The sequence below is a fragment of the Echiichthys vipera genome, assembly GCF_963691815.1.
Source record: "Echiichthys vipera genome assembly, chromosome: 6".
Taxonomy (NCBI): Eukaryota; Metazoa; Chordata; class Actinopteri; order Perciformes; family Trachinidae; genus Echiichthys; species Echiichthys vipera.
The window spans coordinates 23,812,171-23,831,815 of record NC_139831.1 but is presented as its reverse complement, the minus strand read 5'-3'; the positions used below and the strand labels follow the sequence as shown (position 1 = coordinate 23,831,815).

General features: G+C 42.2%; 1 protein-coding gene across 1 annotated transcript in view; it reads right to left on the bottom strand.

Moving 5' to 3' along the window:
- Window positions 1-19,645, bottom strand: part of gpc3 (glypican 3) — a gene marked incomplete at both ends in the record, with an annotated part of 115,336 nt that overhangs the window by 29,556 nt on the left and 66,135 nt on the right. The window contains 3 exons of the mRNA XM_083914828.1: window positions 5,706-5,831; window positions 6,303-6,445; window positions 18,381-19,066. Coding sequence (XP_083770954.1) covers window positions 5,706-5,831; window positions 6,303-6,445; window positions 18,381-19,066 — 955 coding nt within the window. The remainder of the gene's footprint in view (window positions 1-5,705; window positions 5,832-6,302; window positions 6,446-18,380; window positions 19,067-19,645) is intronic.

Below are 19,645 nucleotides of genomic sequence, written 5' to 3'. Positions count from 1 at the left end.
ACTCACTTCTCCCTTGCTGAAGACATTACGTCTATAAAGTTAAACAAGGGGGTAACAGCTATAATGTTTCAAGATATCTTTTAGTATCTTTAATAAAAGCTGTGGAGACGGCGTTCTACTTAGAAAGTACATCCAAAAAGCCTCAGCATTAAAACAGAGAGCCTGTTAAATGATGATATAAAAGTGCTGTGTTGCCACGAGGTGAAAACATCCTCAAAGGAGTTTAACTTTTACATACAGTCAGGCTGATAATTCATTTCATGCACATTAAACTGGTCAATTAGTGGCTTTTAATCATATCTGGTGTTAATGAGCAGACATTAGCGGAGATGTGCTTTTGTCCTGCTTTAGCAACGAGGGTATATTTAGGTACGAGCAGCCCCGCGGGCAGGTGCTCGCATGTCTCTCTCTCTGTGTAACTGAGGAAACGTGGTTCTGTTGACACCTGTGTATGTTATCAAGAGGAGGAGCAGGGTGAGTCTGAAACTTCCCCGCAGGCTTTGCTTTGCTCTCGGCAGTGCCAGGAATTAACTCCTTCGCCACCACGCCATCACAGCTCTGAGACAAGCGGGTTTAGACGAGCTGGCGTCAGGAATCAATGATATGTATTTCCCAACAGGCACCGCAGCGATGTGAGGGGAGGTGAGGGCAGGGGTTATATCTCGGCGTAAATGCCATCTGCTGTATTGCTGCAAACGTTGGAAAGATGAAGGACAAATGAGCCGTGGTGGAGGAAAATGATTTTCAGAGAGAAGGTTCGTAAGAGAAAAATGGTCTGTGTGTGTGCAAAGCATGAGGTCATCTCTCTGAGCACCCACCCACCCACACACACACACACACCCTTCACCTGCCATCCCCATTCATCATTCTTTCCCTCTCCCTTTAGCCAGACTTTTCATTAAACTCAAATTACATCTCGCCAGTTATTTATTCTTCTTATTAGCCATGATCTCACCCCTCTCCACTCCTAATTATCACATTAATAATGGTGAGAGATGTGCAACCCATTATAGGGAGAAAAAGAGGAAATATGGGTCGAGGGAAGAGGATTAGGAGGGGAGGGAGATTTGGAGTGACGATTAGGAGCCCAGGCAGGTTAGTGTTTCACAGGATAGATGGCAGTTAGATAATTTTACCGATATATAATTTAGCGCTTATCGCCGTTAGACTCTTTTTCACCACCAATACTCTCAGTTGTCCGCTCTCAGTTTGTTATTTGATCATTTCTGTTGTTGTCCACTGCTTGCGGAGCAGATCGCATCAGTTAACTCCGATGATAACCTAATCTAATCTAACACCAATTACCATGCTATTAGGTCCAGTCTGAGTGAGACGCCTCTCACACCACAATAAACAACAGAAGGAGAGGAAACTCCAGGTGTTGAAGGAATATCTAATGGAGGCTGACGCTTTTCACACTGTACCTGATAACACTTCCAGCGAGTTCCTGTGAGTCCCAGTGATACAGACATAATCGAAGGTGTAAACAGCGTGGTCGTTCCTGTTAATACTCTGTACTTCTTCAGGCTTCATGTCATCTTCAACAAAACCAGAATCACATTTAGATGAGATAATAAAAATAGCCGGGAGGGACTGTGTGAAAATTATCGGGTGGTGTACTAAAAACAAGAAGCAAAGCCCCCTCCAGGGGTATTAATGTTTCCTTTCAGTCTTTCTTGATTTAGAAACAAACATCCTCCCCACATCATGCCAAAAAATAAAATCACAGTGTTAACTTGATACGACTTGTTTAATCTCATCCCTCGTACTCCATTTTAAAACAACCTCAGCGGTTTCTTTTCTCTGCAAAAGCGCTTTATCAAAATGATAAGACTCTCCAAAAGATTTTCCAGCTCTACTCCTTTGTTTCAGTCACTACGTATCCTCCCTATTTTGGAGCTAAACCATCCACAAATTTGTATTTTTGTCTTTCATTCTATTCATAAATTACTCCCAGTCGGTTTTCAAAATGTATTTCAATACATTTTTTTCAAATCCATCATTGCGGCACAAGGTCAGCCACTTTCTTTAGGACGACCATTTCTCAGTTTTCCATTAGATTGTGAGCTCCTCGTTGTTGAACTGTTTACCAAGTCATATTAAAAACTGCACGGTCCTAAATTTATTTAAGAAGCAAACCATTTTATATGATGCAACATCATCATTATTAATTATAGTCATAATTTATCTGCCATTCATATTTCAGTACCTGATTAGTTCTGTCATGTCTTTAGCTGTGTCACACATTTTTGTACTGCTATGTTGCTGTTTTAAATGAACGTCTTACATTAGGAGGGCCTCCTGACAAGCCCCATGTTGTTTTTTGGCTCCCCCTGCACATTTTAGTTATCTGTTTTATTTTCTATTTTTCACTTCATACGGTACATATCTTTTTCCTTTTTTTACTGATATATTATGTATTTTCTTATGTGCAATAAAAATGAAATCTAATTTCATGGGGTTTATAATGTGTGTCCCCATTGTGGAAAGTAAAAGTCTTATTCGCCATGCTAACGGCATGTCTCTCTCACCAACGTTGGTCTGTCTTTGCTCCATTTTGGTCTGAAATATCTAACGGGTGGATTGCCAAGAAATTTGGTACAGATATCCCTTGTCCTCAGGTGATATTGTCCACTGACTTTGGTGATCCCCTGACTTTAGTACATTTACTCAATTACTGTACTTTACACTTTACTACTCCACAGATTTAGGTGTTTTATTTAAACATTTAATGCTACTTAACTGCCCTTCTAATGTACTGATGTAGATTAAACTACCCAATAGTTCCACAGCTTATAAATGAATTAAAATAAGAACAACCTTAAACATCTACAACAGTAAAATGCAACATTACACATTAATGGCGGAGTAATATGAATCCAGAAACATCAGCTATAATAAGAAAACACTGACAGGGAACATTTGACTGCATTTTAATGTTCATACTTACGCAGGATTTCTGCTGATAATACATAAGTACATACCTTTACTTTAGTTTAGTTTTGAAGGCAGGACTTTTACTGTAGTGGAGAATATTCACAGTAAGACGTCAGTACTTTTACACAGGTGAAAGGATCTGAATACATCCTCCGCCACTGGACCTTTTCTCCATCACCAACACAAGGATGACACTTGAGTTTATTTAGAGAAACTGTTGGATGGATTTTTGTGACAAAAGACATTCATGGTCCCCTCCGGATGAATTGTTATAATTTTCCTTTAACACCACCATCAGGTCAAAATTATTTACAATTTGTCCAGAACTAATGACACTCCCATCAGCCCCAGTTGTACTTTGTGTTTAGTCCTAATTAGCACATATTATAATGTTAACATGCTAAACTAAGACAGCTGACATAATAAACATTACACCTGCTTTACATCAGCATGTTAGCGTTGTCACTGTGAGCATGTTACCATGCTGACATCAGCATTTAGCTCCAAGTAAAGCTGCGTCCTTGGCAACGGCAGCTGAAAATGAACCTTTTGGCGAACACTCACATTTACTGTATGTTGATGAATGTGGGTTGTTCCTGAAAAATACATTCATGCATTATTAAAACCCTGATAGAGAGACCGAACTGACTGAACTTTTTTGAATGAGTGGACTGGTCCATATTATAGGTTTAAAGTAGCTTAGGGTTCAGGTTCAGGTTCAAGTTACTTTATTGATACCCAAGGGTGAACTAGTTTTGCCGTCGAGAGTCGGAACATCCATCACGATTTGAACAATCAAATCAAAACTTTAAACACAAAACAAGAAACAAATTAGCTTATTTGACTTTCATTGGGTATATAGAATATAAAAACATGCCGTTTGGCCATGCTATTTTGTAAATGTACAATTATTAGTGTTACAAATTGTTTTGGTGTCACAAATTGTTGTGTCGTGGTGTTTTGCCATGTTAAAGAGAGTTAGAGGAGGATTTTTTTAATTAAAGTAGTAGAAGAGTTTGCGATTAATAGACGTCCCCTCTCACAACGAACAACATTATATATTTTGCTGCCTATTGAAGAGTTACAGCAATTGTTTCAGATAAGGGGGTATATGGAAAATTCACGCCATATGGGTAATTAAAAACAGTACGCCGGTTCATCCAGTATACTGCACAACGCCTAATACTGCACAACGCCTTATGAAAAACAAGTAAAAGTAGTCTTTTTACCGTTACCCTTTAACTATTTTGAAAAAGTAATAATGAAACAAAATATCACACACACACACACACACACACACACACACATAGTCAGGCTACTCTATCTCCAGCCAAAGGAAAAATAACAATACCCTCCCTGTTTTCTGACCTCCTCACCCCCATATTCATTTTCATACAGTGCCTGAATATATTCACAGTTGACATAGCATCTAATCTTTTATCTCTTATCACACACGCGTGAGTTTACACTGTCATTAAATCCCAGAAAAAAAGGGGAATGGAATATCAGTGTTTTGATTTGACACATCATCACATCCGTTATCATAGTTATCAGTGTAGCGCTCTTTGATGTGGTGAAAAGTGTTGCTCCTCTGATCTTGGCTCCAGGTGGGATGGTAAACACGCGTGATAAAAAAGCGCTACATTTAGCTTCCAAAGATCACTCCTCAAGTATCAGAGACATTCAGTACACGACCCCCCCCCCCCCCCCCCCCCATTCACTGGTCCCCCCCCTCCTGCACCCAATCTAAATTTATCTGCATGAGACAATACGAGAATGAATGTCATGTTTGGCTCTGGAGACGGTCCTATCTGGGAGGATAATGGAAGATGATCCAGAACAAATCTCCCAGTGAAAATGTACCCCGAGTGAATTTGCAGGCATTTGCCCTCGCATATGACACAGAGAATTGCTTGCCTGGAGACATTGTAATATCTCCGTCATTTTGTCTCCTTTCCTGCCTCCCTGCACCTTCCTATCGCACTGTTTGGTCCAGCTTGTAATCATCCCCTCAGGACAGCTTTGCCCCCATACCAACCTCATGTCTCCACTCACATCGAGACTCTTTTCTATCTCGCTGAAAGACTCTCTTTCCGCAGTTTGAGAAAGCTCAGAATTTATTCTCAGTCCTCCCGAACAAGAGGTAAAACATTAACCCGCAGCACTTCTCGTCTAAATTGCAAGCCTCTGCATTGATTAAATTTCACACATAATTTACAGAGCAAAAACAGAAAAAAAAGAACGATATCTATAACTATCTTAGCCAAAGTGAAATTGGTGCCAGCTGACAGCACGGGCGGAAAGGAGGAAGTTATGATGTGTGAAGCCAGAGGACAGGGGTGAAGTGAAATATTGGGCAAACCAAATGAGGTTCAGCAGGGTACACAGGAGATGCTGGATGAAGGAGGAGAGAACGATCGAAACAGCAATTAACTAAGCGAGAAGAAGGTGACAGCACGCCTGACATTAATAACATCCCATAGAGCCAAAGTCAAGATTTACACTCACACTCGGTGGGAGAGGGGGGCTCTCATGTGAAGCTCATCAGCTCTGGGCAAACTTACCCTTCAACTCACCTACACTCTCCAAGATGTGCTGCTGGAGTATTGGCAATTCAAGAATTAGGGCAAACTATTTGTATAACTGATCATCTGGAAAGGCAATGCACCTGACAGGACCGTCCTGCACACCGTAAGATGTGCATTTGTCTATAGGGCTCGCTGTGTGTTTTATAGCTGTTGGTTCAGGCAAATGAGACACTGATTTACCTGTCTGTCATCTCCTGCCCATTCCAGCAGAGGGAGTGGTTTGCTGGAGGAGGCTCACGGCTGCACAGCGCCTCCCCGAGACCGCTGTAGAAGGAGCTGAAGCCCTTCAGGTTGGATATGAACTCCCTGCAGTAGACAAAGAAAGGAAATGTTCAACATAGAGAGAGGAAAAGAATGTAACTTCAGTTAATCTGAATAACACATCAGCAGGGAGAGGAGCAGTTATATAAACTGTACAGTGAGGTGAGAGAAGGAGAGACGCAAAGAAGAGACAGGGAGGGCATTTAGCCTGATAACAGTGAAAGCAAGTCGATGCAATCCCCCTTGAGAGAGGGAGTGTAAAAGAGTCCAGAATAAGCAGTGTCTGTAATAATTGACTTTAATCTGGTCATTGTACCGCCAAGGCCAGCAGCCCCGCTGGGCGTTATTACACTGTTCACTTAAGCCTGTTATTGCATCAGGGGTGTTGAAAACACTCAAAAGGCGAAAGACTGAGTGTCACACGTTAACAGGAGGAGACGTGCCTACAGTGTGAGGGAAATTATTTCTCTGTCAGACATTTGTTGCCCCTGTATTAACGGCTCCTGATGTCCTCACCTGCGGAGGCCGGCCAAAGTCTCATCAGAGTCCGTGGATGAGGGCTGCGTGTTGCGGGCTGCAGAGGCGGCGGGGAGCTGAGGGGGAGGGGATCCTACTGAGCGAGAGGCCCGCTGAGGAGTGTGTCCACACATCCCGCTCACCTGCAGAGGACAGAGGAGAAAATGAGAAACAAGGGTTGAGTGAGTGAATTCAGTTGCCCCGAATCCTCTTCACCCCACTTATGTTTCATGGCTTTCAGTTCCTGGCCCCGTGCCTGTTTATTCAAACTCCCAATAGCACTGACAGCGCAGACAGTGAGAACCTATCAGCAGCCACACCGCCGGCCTTACTCAGCTGAGCCCCTCCGCAAATTGTCATCTGTTTGGGTTTGTTTATTTTTGGGAGGGATGAAAGCTGGGGGATTTGCATAACAAACAAGTCATTGTATCGTCTGCCAGCCTTTTTCCGCCTTGTTCGCATTTGTAATCATAACGCTCCAAAAAACGTGAGCGTGAAAATAAGGCCTCTCGTTTGCTTCTTCTTTCCCCACATAAATACCATTGTGTTTCCACACGGGACGACAAAACAATCATAAATAAGAAGTCCCTCTCTGTCTCTCAGAGATAATGGACCTGGCACATACTTTTCAGGTGCAATAAAAATGCAAATGGCTGTTAATGTTTAGCTTGTGGTTTAATGATTTGCTGGTGGTTTAATTTCCCCGGGGGAAACTGGCCGAGGCTTAATTCTGCCATGTAATGTTAACAGCTAATTGTGCCCAGCTCCCCTTTGAGTGAATAGGCTGGCACCGCTGCTGCTGAATACTGATGTGACCTGATAGAGCAGCGCGAGACATCTCTATCCGGTGGCAGCAGAGGCCCAAAAGCACACACACACACGCACATGCACACACACGCACACACACAGACACGCACACACACACACACACACAGATTTCCCAGCATTGACAAAAATGAATAATTTTAAGCAATTATTCATTTGCACATAATGCGCCTAAGACCATTAACATGATAAATATGCTCTCCTACATAATATACTAATGGCAAACACACACTTGTTTATTAAATGCATGCTGACACACACAGAAATGCCGATCAGCTGTAAGACAAAATCATCAGGGTTAATCAATGCGGCCTTGTCATCCAAGGATAGTTATAGCCCCAGCACGCGTACGCACATACGCAAGCACGCACACACACGCACACACACACACACACAGACACGAACACACATGCACGCACGCACATACACAGATGGTTGAGTTCTTCTGCACCAAGCATTCACTATTACCCAGCATCCCTGACTAGCCATCTCAACTAATATTCCTCTACCATGTACTTTGGGGAAATCTATCTCTCTCTGTCTCACACACACACACACACACACACACACACACACACACACGCCCATTGTCTCTGCCACTCTCATCCTCTTCCTCTCGTGTAATTCTCTCGTTCTCCTGTGCCTGGAGCGAGTGCTGGTGCTCCCACAGGCCATGATTAATGTGATTGGTGCTGCGTTCCTTTTTTTTTGTTTGTGTGTTCCCGGGAAGCCGTAGGGGAGTTGTGGCACACGGGAGAGATTCAGTGCGCACTGGCCCCTCCACTGCCCCCCCCCTCCCCCCCACAATTGTTTCCGAATTCTTCAAGGAAGGGGCTCATTAGTGGGGTATTAATATCACCCGGGGCTGGACTAACACAACCAACAGGAGAGTCTGCAGATAAAGCCTGTCTCAACACGAGAGCTCGGATATATCTGCACACTTTTATCTGCACTGAGCAGCCCGCTTCACTGAGAGAGAAAGGTGCTGACGGCCAGTAATACAACACACACACGCACACACACACACACACACACACACACACACACACACACACACACACACACACACACACACACACACACACACACACACACACACATACGCCTCATAGTCCACATGCACAAGCACTTGCACACCTGCATCTCAGGTTCCATGCAGCGCTGTGCTTGTGCAAACATGGGGTAAAGATAAACTCCAAACAAATCAATGACAATGCACATAGATCCTGACACTATATATACTGTATATATGTGTGTGTATAATCGGGCTTAAACATTAATCCTGGTCACAAAGAGTTATAAATAAGCAAACCGTTTCAGGAGAAAAGATGATACTGTCAGTGTTATAAAGGTGGCACCGGGCCATGCACAGCTGTAACAACATATTGGAGAATATTTGGTGAGTAATGTTTGTGTTCAAGGGGAGTCCAGGCTCAGGAAAGAGACTGAGTCAGCACTGAGCCCTCTTGTTGTTCCTCCTCCTCCTCCTCCTCCTCCTCCTCCTCCTCCTCCCTGCATTGTTGTCACTAGCATAAGAACTGACTGGTGAAATGCACACATTATAAGCATCCTATTTCAGCACCAGCCCTTTCAAGCCCTCCCAGCTGAAGTTGAAATGAGGTAAAAGTCTCACTAGATGTCAAAAGTAAAGTAAACCACCCAACTATCACAGCTCTAACTTCAAATGGATACTGGACTGTTGAAGATGAGGAATATGGTGAAGTATCTCTTAGTTTGGTGTAGAGCTGGAAAAGATATCGATATTATATCGATATGGTAGCCCCCAAACCTTGACTGTATTACAGTAAAGTGATGTAATTTTCGGCGAATGTCGCCACAGATATTGGAGTACTCAGCAAAAAGGCAAGTAGAAGTGCTGTCATTAGTGGGTCATATGATCTATCACCTTTGTTTTAACTCACTCTTCGATAGATAGGAACTTAAAAGACAATTAACTAGATGAAAATCTTACGGAGTACAACTTAAACACAAATATATATATTTTTAGATGGGTTTTTTTTCTCGGGTTAAGAAGTATCAGTAAGAGTTGTCTTGTGAATTCACTCTAAAACTGGCCATGGTAATGAGAAGATGACCGCACACTAAGCTCCAGTGATTTTATTTCTTTCTCAAGACATGTTCAACACAAGTGATGGATCTTTAGAAAAAATTCAATTGAATTCAATTTGAATTCAAATAAATCCCAACCCTGGTGGTAGGCTTATTTACAATCAGTGATGTTCAACAAGTAACAAGGATGAAAATACACCACACACATATTTACGAGTGTGGTAAATATATTCCTGAGCGTTGAGTTGATCTGTTTTGTAAATATGTGAAACAGTTTATTAGTCCAAAGTGTATGTTTTTCCCTATTGAAAGAAATTATATTTTAATGTTGTTTGTCTCTATGTTATTATAATACAGGCCCATGTGTCCATTTTTTGTAGGTTTTACTTTTAGATTGTCCTTTAATGAGACATTTAAACAATTTTGCTTAATTTCCATAAACTGTGGATAAGAAGCATTCACATTTGCTGATCAAAGCTAATTACAGTAAAACATAAAACGTGTACTCCACAGAGTTTCACATAAAGCTCAGATTATTTCAGTCTAATCTTTAAATCTCACTCATCAGTTCAGCTCAGGTCCATTTATTAAATGCACCACTTCAAAAATCAACAAAATCCCTAAATATTTTGAAAATAATAACTTGTTAATATTTTGGCACAAGGGCTGAAGCTCTCCTGCATGGTACAATCTATAATTGTCAGTACTAAAACATATAGGTGAATAAATGCTAATTTAATTCACTAAAATAGATTAGTAAGCATGTGCAGATCAGAGTCTAATTCAAAAAGACATTAGTCGTTTGTGCATCAAGGTTAGAGAGATGCTTGTGAGAAAAATGGATTTCACACTTCTCACTCAGAGTTCTGCAATTCCTGAAGCCTTCAGAGCGGGGAAAAGCGATTAAAGAATGATGCTTTTTTGATTTTATAGACATTGTTCGGATGCAGAAGAAACAGTCGGATCTGTGGGTTTGAAGTACACAATGTTTTCCTCCTCTCATATTCCCTAAGAAGGTGCAATGAGGGATCATTTCTTTCTTAGACTTTACTTTGTTGCAAAGGATTTTCCAAAGATTACCTGTGGGGTTTAGATCTGGACTCTGTTCTGGTCATTTCATTGTTTCAATATTCTTAGCTTCAAGAACTGCTTCACCTGTTTTGCAGTATGACAGGGGGCATTGTCTTGCATGAAAATTGCAGGGAGACAATTACAGTGAAAGTATCGCATGTTGCAGAAGGAGGTTCACATAAACATTTGCATTCACCCTGCCATGCAGCTGTACAAGAGGCCCAACTCCTGCTGCAGAAAACAACCCCAAACCATGATACTTCTTCCTCTAAATTGAACTGACTACACACTTTGGGTTTAGTCCTTCCCCAGTCCTACACTGAACATAATGTTTCACATCAGACACAAATAAATTGAACGTACTCTCATCACTGAAGTCACTCTGGATCAGTTCTCCTCTGTCCACACAGCATGCTCCTCAGCAAAAGCAAATCCAGCCTTTTCATTGTTTCCGCTGATGAGAGGTTTGGTCACTGCAGAGTGGGCTTTCAGTCCAAAAAGTCTTAACCAGACGAGACACTGTGTGCAGAGACAGATCCTTGCCCTGTTCAGCACTGAACTGAAGCAACTCCAGCTGCAGTGTTGAACCAATTCCCCATTAAGAGTCTTCTCATAATCCTGTCCTCTCATACACTTGTTTTACGTGGACGACCGGCCTTTTTGAGGGACTTATATGGATCTGTGTCCTTGAAAAGGTTCAATATTGGCCACAACGGACATTCTGTCAAATTCTGGACAGTAAAAAATCACAGTATTTCAGAATTAATCAAGTATTTATACTTTGTTCTCTAATTTTTATCTTCATATTTATTAGAAGGTTAAATGGCTCTTTAGTTCAGTGGGTGTGATGCAAAATCAAGCCCCTACCACAGCGACTTCCTGGTTGATCCTCCTGTGTCAGTCTCTACCCTCTAAAAATTCCTGTTCCCTTTTACAAAATAAAAAGAAATGACTCCTGTTCCCTCCCGGTCCCAGAAAATAATCTCAACATTGACTCCCACTCCTGTTTAACTAGTATCGTGTACTGTTAGCCTAGCTCCAGGGCGGTGCTAATGTGGCTAATTCAGTATACGTAAGTCGTTAGATGTATCTGCCTCCCCCCAACATCACATCAATGCCCTTTTTTGGTAAGAGGAAATGAGGCGGAGTCAAAGTCTGACAAGAGGGCTATTGGATAGAGTTGAGAGAACGGACCGAGGGGGAGAGGCTACATTATACAGTCTATGTGCACAATGTGTAGTGATTTTTGTAACCAATATAGCATAAAAATGACGATTAGTAATTAAAAATACTTAAAGGAATAGCTTTGGTAAGCTTTAACCTTAGCTTTAGGTCAGCTTAGCTGGCCAAGAAAAAGTCAGGTACACAATCCCCAGATTTTTTTTTTTTTGCTTGAACAAATGAGAGACTCAAACTAGTGAACTTTAGAGGTGCTTGTCTTTTGTTACCTTTGGACAGAGCCAGGGTAACCGTTCCCCCCTGTTTTGGGTATTTATGCTAAGCTAAGTGCTGCTGGAAAGTTTGGCTGGAAAACAGCTAAACCTAAGTTCAAATTATTGTATTGTGCTTTAAAAGGTTAATTTACACGACAGCAAAAAAACAAAACAAAACTATGGTCATCTTAACCAGCTCAATACTTATTTTTCATCATTAAGTAAAACTTTTAAATTACAAATGCAAGTATCTGTAAGATCGTATAATTCAAATGGCTTTTACAAGATTGAGACATTGCATTAGTGTGTTTCGTAAGTGAAGCAACAGTTTGGATGAGATTTGATCTGCTTGAGCTATTTTTGTACACAAAGGGGAGGACTACAAAAAGAACTGATGAAAGGTGTTATTTACAAAAGATGCACACAAAGAGATGCGATGTTTGGCTTGTAACTTGGCACCCAACTCTGTCGCGTCTGTACCAATACAAACTCATGTAATCTGCATATCTCCTCTACCGGCCAGATCCATCAAATTTCTGTCTAAACCTTCTTCCCATCTTCGTTTTCAGCCGAGGGGTTGCAGGGTGATGGATGCCTCCTCCACTCTCTCCTGTTCTCCTTCCCCTTGGGCTCAGTATTAACACTCTCCCCTCCGTTCTTCCCTCTCTTTCCCTCTCCCTCTCTTTGTCGCGGTTTCTCTCCTCTCTTTCTCCTCAGTAACCGGTAAAAATAGAGCTTCATAAATCATGCATCTTCTCTCAAAGCAGCGTGCAAGAACGAGAGGAAAAGAAATAAATGGGGGGGATGAAAGAGAGAGAAGGATGAGATGCAGAGACGGAGGTGGATGACATCAAACTCCAGGAGAGGGTTGGGAAGTTGACAGGGGAATAGATTGAAGCTGCAGGGCTCTTGGCTGCCCTCTCCGTCTCTCTGAACATTGGTTGATTCACGCTGGAGCTGCACCGGATGGAGGAAATGAATGTGAACATGCCGGGGAGCGGGCTGGCAGACGATGAGTGGTCATCTCACCAGCAGAGTTACATGTTTCAAGACGACATAGAAGATAGGAGATGTCTCTCTCGCACATCGAGGACTCTTTTACTCAGATAGTCGATCTGTTTGTCACCCTCAGTAACCGCAACTGTCTGCACTTTCCCCGGAGGGGAGGTTAAGTGAGAGATACCGACCATGCTGCAGCTTTTACAATCAAATGAAACCACTAAAGAAGATATAATGCTCCTTAGATCCATTATGATGCTGTACAAAATACTGAATGATCACCGAAAGACTACTAAGGTTTGCACTTTACATCCACATGCATACATTTCAAAGACAAGGTAGGATTTTCAGAACCAGGCACATCGTATTTAGAGCCATAAATCATACATGATTGCTTACCATTTCCCAGAACATATCATTTTTAGACATAGTGCCATTACCAAATTAAGATAAATTTAGAGTATAGAAAATCAGCAGTGACTTCAAACTAGATATAGTAGGTCATATATATTCGGTCACTTAACATTTACGGCTTGATAGATGATATTGTGTGATATTGAAACTTCATGAAGCTAATTTACATTAGCACATTAATGGGAATTCTCAGTATTTGTTAGCATGAGCTGACATGTTTATCCATCCATCCATTCATCTTCAACCGCTTGTCCCTATCGGGGTCGCGGGGGTGCTGGAGCCGATCCCAGCTGACATCGGGCGTGAGGCGGGGTACACCCTGGACAGGACGCCAGAAACCCACGCAGAAGGGCCCCAGCCGGGATTTCGAATTAGGAACCCTTTTGTGTTAACCACCAAACCATCGTGCCGCCACATGTTTTCATTGTAATTTTTATTGTAAATCAGTAAACATTACAATGATACAAATAAACAGTAACTCCTGACTGAGCACTAATGATCTGCCACATGGTTGTAGCTATACAAGTTATTTCAGTATCATGCTTGATAAATCAGAAAGATAATGTATTATGAGTATTATGTTTGCAAGTGCATTTCCTTGCTAACACAGCTGCCATTACTAACATTACTAACATTACTAACAGCTGACTTGTCCTCGCTGGTCGACATAGGGGGCAAAAGTAATTGTGTTGAGGGAAAATCTATTTTTAAACACGTTTTGTCCTCACCGAATCTGTGAAACATGCACTGAATGAGTGGAAAAACCACTTCCCGTGCAACAGCTGACTCCCAGTGTGTTTAACAAATAAGAAGATATACCATCTCCCCAAAGCTCCGTCCTGCTATACACAAACACACACGCACACAGGTATAGCCCTGCATCTGCCCTGTTTAGCATCAACAACAGGTTTATTTAGGTTTTTGTAGTGAAATGAGGAGAGGTCGTACAGATAACTCTGAGAAGAGTTCAGCTCACAATGGCCCACGCTATATATACGATGTATTCCTATAGTGGTGAATAATCGATTATTCACGTGGCATAATTACACAATAACACTTTGGTTGAGTAATCCACAACAACAAATAAAAAATGCATGATTAAATTGTTTAATTCATTAAAATGAAAGCATTCCTCAATTACTACTCTCAAATGTAGCTAATATATGTAAAAGGAGATGCTACTTTAGTCCACAACAAACAAATATTACTGGAACCACTACAGGTGAACATTTAATATCCAGGCACACCACCGCTGACTGTCCCTGTAACAGTTCAACACCACATGGTACCGCTGTATTCTAGTTTTCAGCCTAGTGTGTGGGCAGCGACTGTTGATGTTTAGGCCTTCAAGGTTGCTCCAAATCCAAAGTTCTCACTCAAGATCATTACATTAGGTATTTATTTGTAAATATAGAATTAAAACCAATGTTAATTTTATCATTTTTATCATCATCATACTGACGTTATGCTGCTCTGTGTGCCCTGAATTGCCCCCCGGGGACAAATAAAGTTTTTGAATTGAATTGAATTGAATTATAATATTTTTTTATTTTTTTATTTAAAAGCCACCCTGTGAAGGGTTTAAACAATTCTGACGTTGGCAGCTCTCCCATCAATCCATCCACACCATGGATCTGTTGGCAGAGACTCTGGTCTGCAGTGTAGTTACATAAAATTCACTAGCTAAACAGTAGATTTACTCAAAATTACACTGATTAATTACAAAATAAAATGAGCACATGCACAATGACCCATTCAGACTGAAGCCCATCCATCAGAGTAAGTCAAAGCTATAATAGCATGTAGGAGCGGTCAGTAAATCAACGCGCATTCTTTCGTAGTGTCACAATAATACGTTCTTTAATTGCTTAACAGTAACAGCAATATAAATTAAACTCATATTAAACAGAGAAAAACCCGCTTTGTCTCGAAATGCGGTTGAAAATTGTTTGCCCTTCCGCTCTCTGGCCAAACACACCCCCTTACCTGTGCTCAGGTGACATCTACATATAGAGTTACCACCCCCTGACCTCGTCATTGCATCATCATCATCATCATCATAATCGTTTAAAACATTCTGCTCTCCATATTACATTTTGCATCCTGCTCGATACTGCATTACCAACAATAATGTGACAAAATAGATACTAGTTTTGATACAGTTTATGGACGCTTTTAAGAATTGGCTAAAATCATTGACTGTATAAACAATAGATGTAGCCTCTCGGTCGAGGTCCGTTCTCTCAACTTGATCCAATCGTACTCGTCTATGGAAGATGCCATCTTGTCAGACTTTGACTCCGCCTCATTTCTTCTTACCAAAAAAGGGCATGTATGTGGCAGCCATCTGACTCTGACGTTTACCTCCGAGGAGAAGTGAGGGCCAGCGGCTAGCTGTCACTGAAGAGGCCACGCCCCTAATTATACCTTAACTTTAACCTCCAATAAAATAAAAACTAGCCTGGTACGAAAAAAAATTCACCCCCTTCAGTGCTGTCATGGAGATATGACTTAAACATACAGACGAGAGTGTTTTTTTTTGTCCCAGGCCTTAGACAGGCCTTAATTTTGCTGTGAAAACGACCTGTTTAAGATGGGGGTCAATGAGAAACAGATTTATTATGAAACCTGTCCCCAGTGGCCACTCGGAGAACTGCGGTTTTTGGCACTTTCTTATTGGATCAACCAGGAAGTCGCTGTGGTGGGGCTTGACTAAAATGTGGAAAAACAGACTGAAATGGTCCTTTATTTGCAAAATGAATTGACGCATATCCTCAGCTAGTTATTTGAGTTGAGGTACTCAGGTGTTGTCTAATTATGGTTTGACTCCTCAGTGAGACAATATTAGCCTTCAGAGAAATGATGCCTCTGTCCCTTCAATGACACCACTAAGCGAGGTGTGTCTCTGCAAGATTACTTCCAGACACACACACACACACTCACACACACACACACACACACACACACACACACACACACACACACACACACACACACACACAGACGACCTTGCCACAGTGCTGAACAATACAGGGCCACGGCAGCTTTAATCCCTTTTAGAGTCAGAGCCATAAACACTGTGTAAAGTCATCTGTTGTGACTGGAACTGCAGTCTTAAATAAACCCACACAGGACGTATTTAATTTTGGATAAAGATCACACACACACACAGTCAGCGATTTCCCCTAAGTCAGCGATTCATGGATGCAGCCATGCCTTTGCGCTGCCTGTAGAGTAAGTGAGGTCAACCTGCGTCTTAATAAATGATGGGTTCTGAGTGGAAACCTGGTCACTGCAGGGATTCAGGGTGTGAGAGTGAAAGGTTCGGCAGATATACAGGAGCACAAGCACATCCAGCTCTGCAACTCTGGCAGAGAAGGGTCTTCATATTTCATGAGCACTACTCCCTGACTTCACATGTGGGCTGTGAACAAACTTGACGGTTTTATCGGAGTTGAAACAACACATAACGGGTCACCGCTGCTGAGGAGTGAGAGACGAGTTTCAGTGAGACATGCTGGGAGCATCTGTCTCCCTCCCTCCCTTCCTTTCTTTGCTGTTATTTCACACTCTTTACTCAGCTCAGTCCAAGGTGCATTCTTCCCTTTGAGTGTGCCGCATTTGTAGCTGTCTAGTTGTTTAGGATTTCATATTACAAGGGGATGTCTTCTTTGTAGGAGTGAAGAAACAGTCTGGATCAATAAAAGTCTTCCGACCAGAAATGTAAGTGGTAGGCTATTTCTTTCATTTCTTCATGTCGTGTGGGTTTTTTTTTTTCGGGGACAGGGTTTGACCATGATGTTAGCAATGCCACATCATAAAATCCAGCTTCCTCATTAAATAAATACACTACTGTGTTGGTACAGCATGAGCATATAGGGTCACATTACTGTCCAACAAAACTGTCTCATGATGAGCACTAAAAAAAATATCACAAAAACATTCATTATGAACAATCTAGCAAATGCTTCAGTTTAAAGCTGTGTACTGTTATATAGTACCTTTCCATTTCCAAACACAATGCATCACTGTTTCTATTGGTTGACTGTGCCAAAGTTAAAGATCCCATATTCTGTTCATTTTCTGGTCCCTACTTGTATTTGGGCTTTCTACTAGAGAATGTGTACATGCTTAAATGTTCAAAAACACATTCTTTTTCTTATATTGTGTGTCTGAATATACCTGTATTCACCATCTGACTGAAAAGCTCCATTTTAGCACCTGTCTCTTTAAAACCCCCTTCTGAAAAGCCCAGTCTGCTCTGATTGGTCAGTGTTTCCAGATCTCTGCACCGCCATTACATTTGGGAATAACTGTAACAACACTGTAGCAGCACTTTCTACCTATACATGTATATAGTAAAGTTGTGACATCGTCGTACCGTAGAAATCCTGATGTCTTGTTTAAAGACACAGTTTCTGAATAGGCTGTGTGCATTTTTATAGCACATAGAGGTTTTTTGTAATAAAAAAAACATGAATTCTCTCTTTTTACAATACGGAACCTTTAAACAAAGACGGACTTTAGTGGCTACTGTTGGAATTGCAGGTCCATTTGAAAGAGTCGCAATTAGTTAAAGCATTTCTTACCATTCTTGCATTTTTACACTTTAACACTAATCGCAAAATGCTTCTAATAAGTGTATGGTACACTTCAATGTAAAACAAATCCACCAGGTGTTAAAACTAATCAATATTCAATTTTCAACTATTGTCTGATCAATCATTTTATTTGGTCCAAATAAAATTATTTGCTTAGCTTCTTGCCTGTCATCTGTTGCTCTGTTTCACTTCTCTGCTCATGCTGCTTTCAACTGTCATGGGAAATCAGAATTTTCAGACCAACACCTTGTCTAGTTGGAGGTCCGAAAATTTAGACTTCCCATGACACTGGATGCAGCATTTCTCTTAGTGAGGTCAGGCAGGGGCAAGAGGGTGGCCTTTGAAAGAAATCGCTATGAGACATGCAATTCAATGGGAATTCAACAAGATGTCTTTCGATTTATCCAGAGAGGGACTGTAATGCTCATGCTCTATAAACCTCAGAACTTTTACCAGTTAATCAATTATCAGTTTAAATATTCATTGGTGATAGTGTGACTTCACTTTTAACTCTACTGTGTATCTAACAATTATTGAGCTTGAGGATAAGATGACTGTTCCAACACTATCTCATAGTGTTGTAAACTAGAAGCAGGGCTTTTTTTAGTGTTAGGGAGCCTCTGGTACTTTCTAACGCACTGTGTTTAAGTTTGTACTGGACTCACCAGGGCAGTGAGGCGGGTGCGGGCGTTCACAGCGTGCTTGAGAGCCAGTTTGATCATTGAAGGTAGTCTAAGAACAACAGCTTCCATGTCCTGCTCTCCCCTCATGGCACCAGCAAGCTTCCCCAGTCCGTCCACGTAGCTCCTCCAGTGAGGCTGCACCTCGGCCGCTCCCCCCAGGCAGCCGTGCATCACTGCCTGGCAGAAACCTTTGCACGCAGGTGGCTCCAGCATGCCCTGGCAGTGCGGGCAGTACCACAGTCTCAGCAGGGCCCGGCTACAGTCCCGGCCGGGCCGTAGGTGGTCGGTGGTGTTGACAACCTCGATGCCCAGGTTCAGCGCCTGCAGAAAGACTCTTGTGGCGAGGAGAGAGCGAGACAGACGGGTCATCATCAGTTTGGGATAAGGGCCAAATGCTCCTGCTTCCTTCCAGGCTCCTCTTACACACTCCTCAGACGCAGAGGATCCACTGCCGCCCAGCAGGCGGCGGTAGGCCAGGGGGAAGAGGCGACCATAGAGCACCGCCACCATGTGGTCCACTGTGGAGTCTGAGCCCAGGATGTAGAGCGACATGTCTAGGAAGAGCTGCCCTACGGAGCTCTGGGCTCCACCTCCGAGACTTGGGAACTCTGACTTCAGCATGGCCAGGGTGAAGTTACGGCCGTGCCGCAGCACCATGTCAAAGGCCTCTGCAAGAAAGCAAGAGAAGAGCACAAGAAAGAGTCAGACGGGGTGAAAGTCAGGACATCTTTTTTCGAAAGCCGTTGTATTTAGCAGGTGATTCGCCACTGTGATCACAACAACAGCAAGTTGTCAAAAAATAGGCAGCAAATTAGCTCGAAAACATGAAACGCTCAAATAGATGCAATTCCCACCAAACATCCATCCTTAACGATCACAGTCAGAGAAAACTTCCCACGCACAGCCTCTCTTTCCCTTTTCACAGTTTTTCTCAATCTGTTGTCTTCTCTAATGGGGCTGCTACACACACACACACACACACACACACACACACACACACACACACACACACACACACACACACACACACACACACACACACACACACAAACACACACACACAGTTCTGCAATAATGGACAATGGCTTGGATTATAAAGAGAGCAGAGCTTCTGCAGCAGATGAAAAGGAAGATCTGGGGTTTGACCTTTCAATACAACTAAAGAGCAGACTGGAACAGAGCTCACAGTCTTAGAAAAGTCCCTTTAAAAGAGAGTATTAATCTCAATATATTAGTCACCCGGGAGA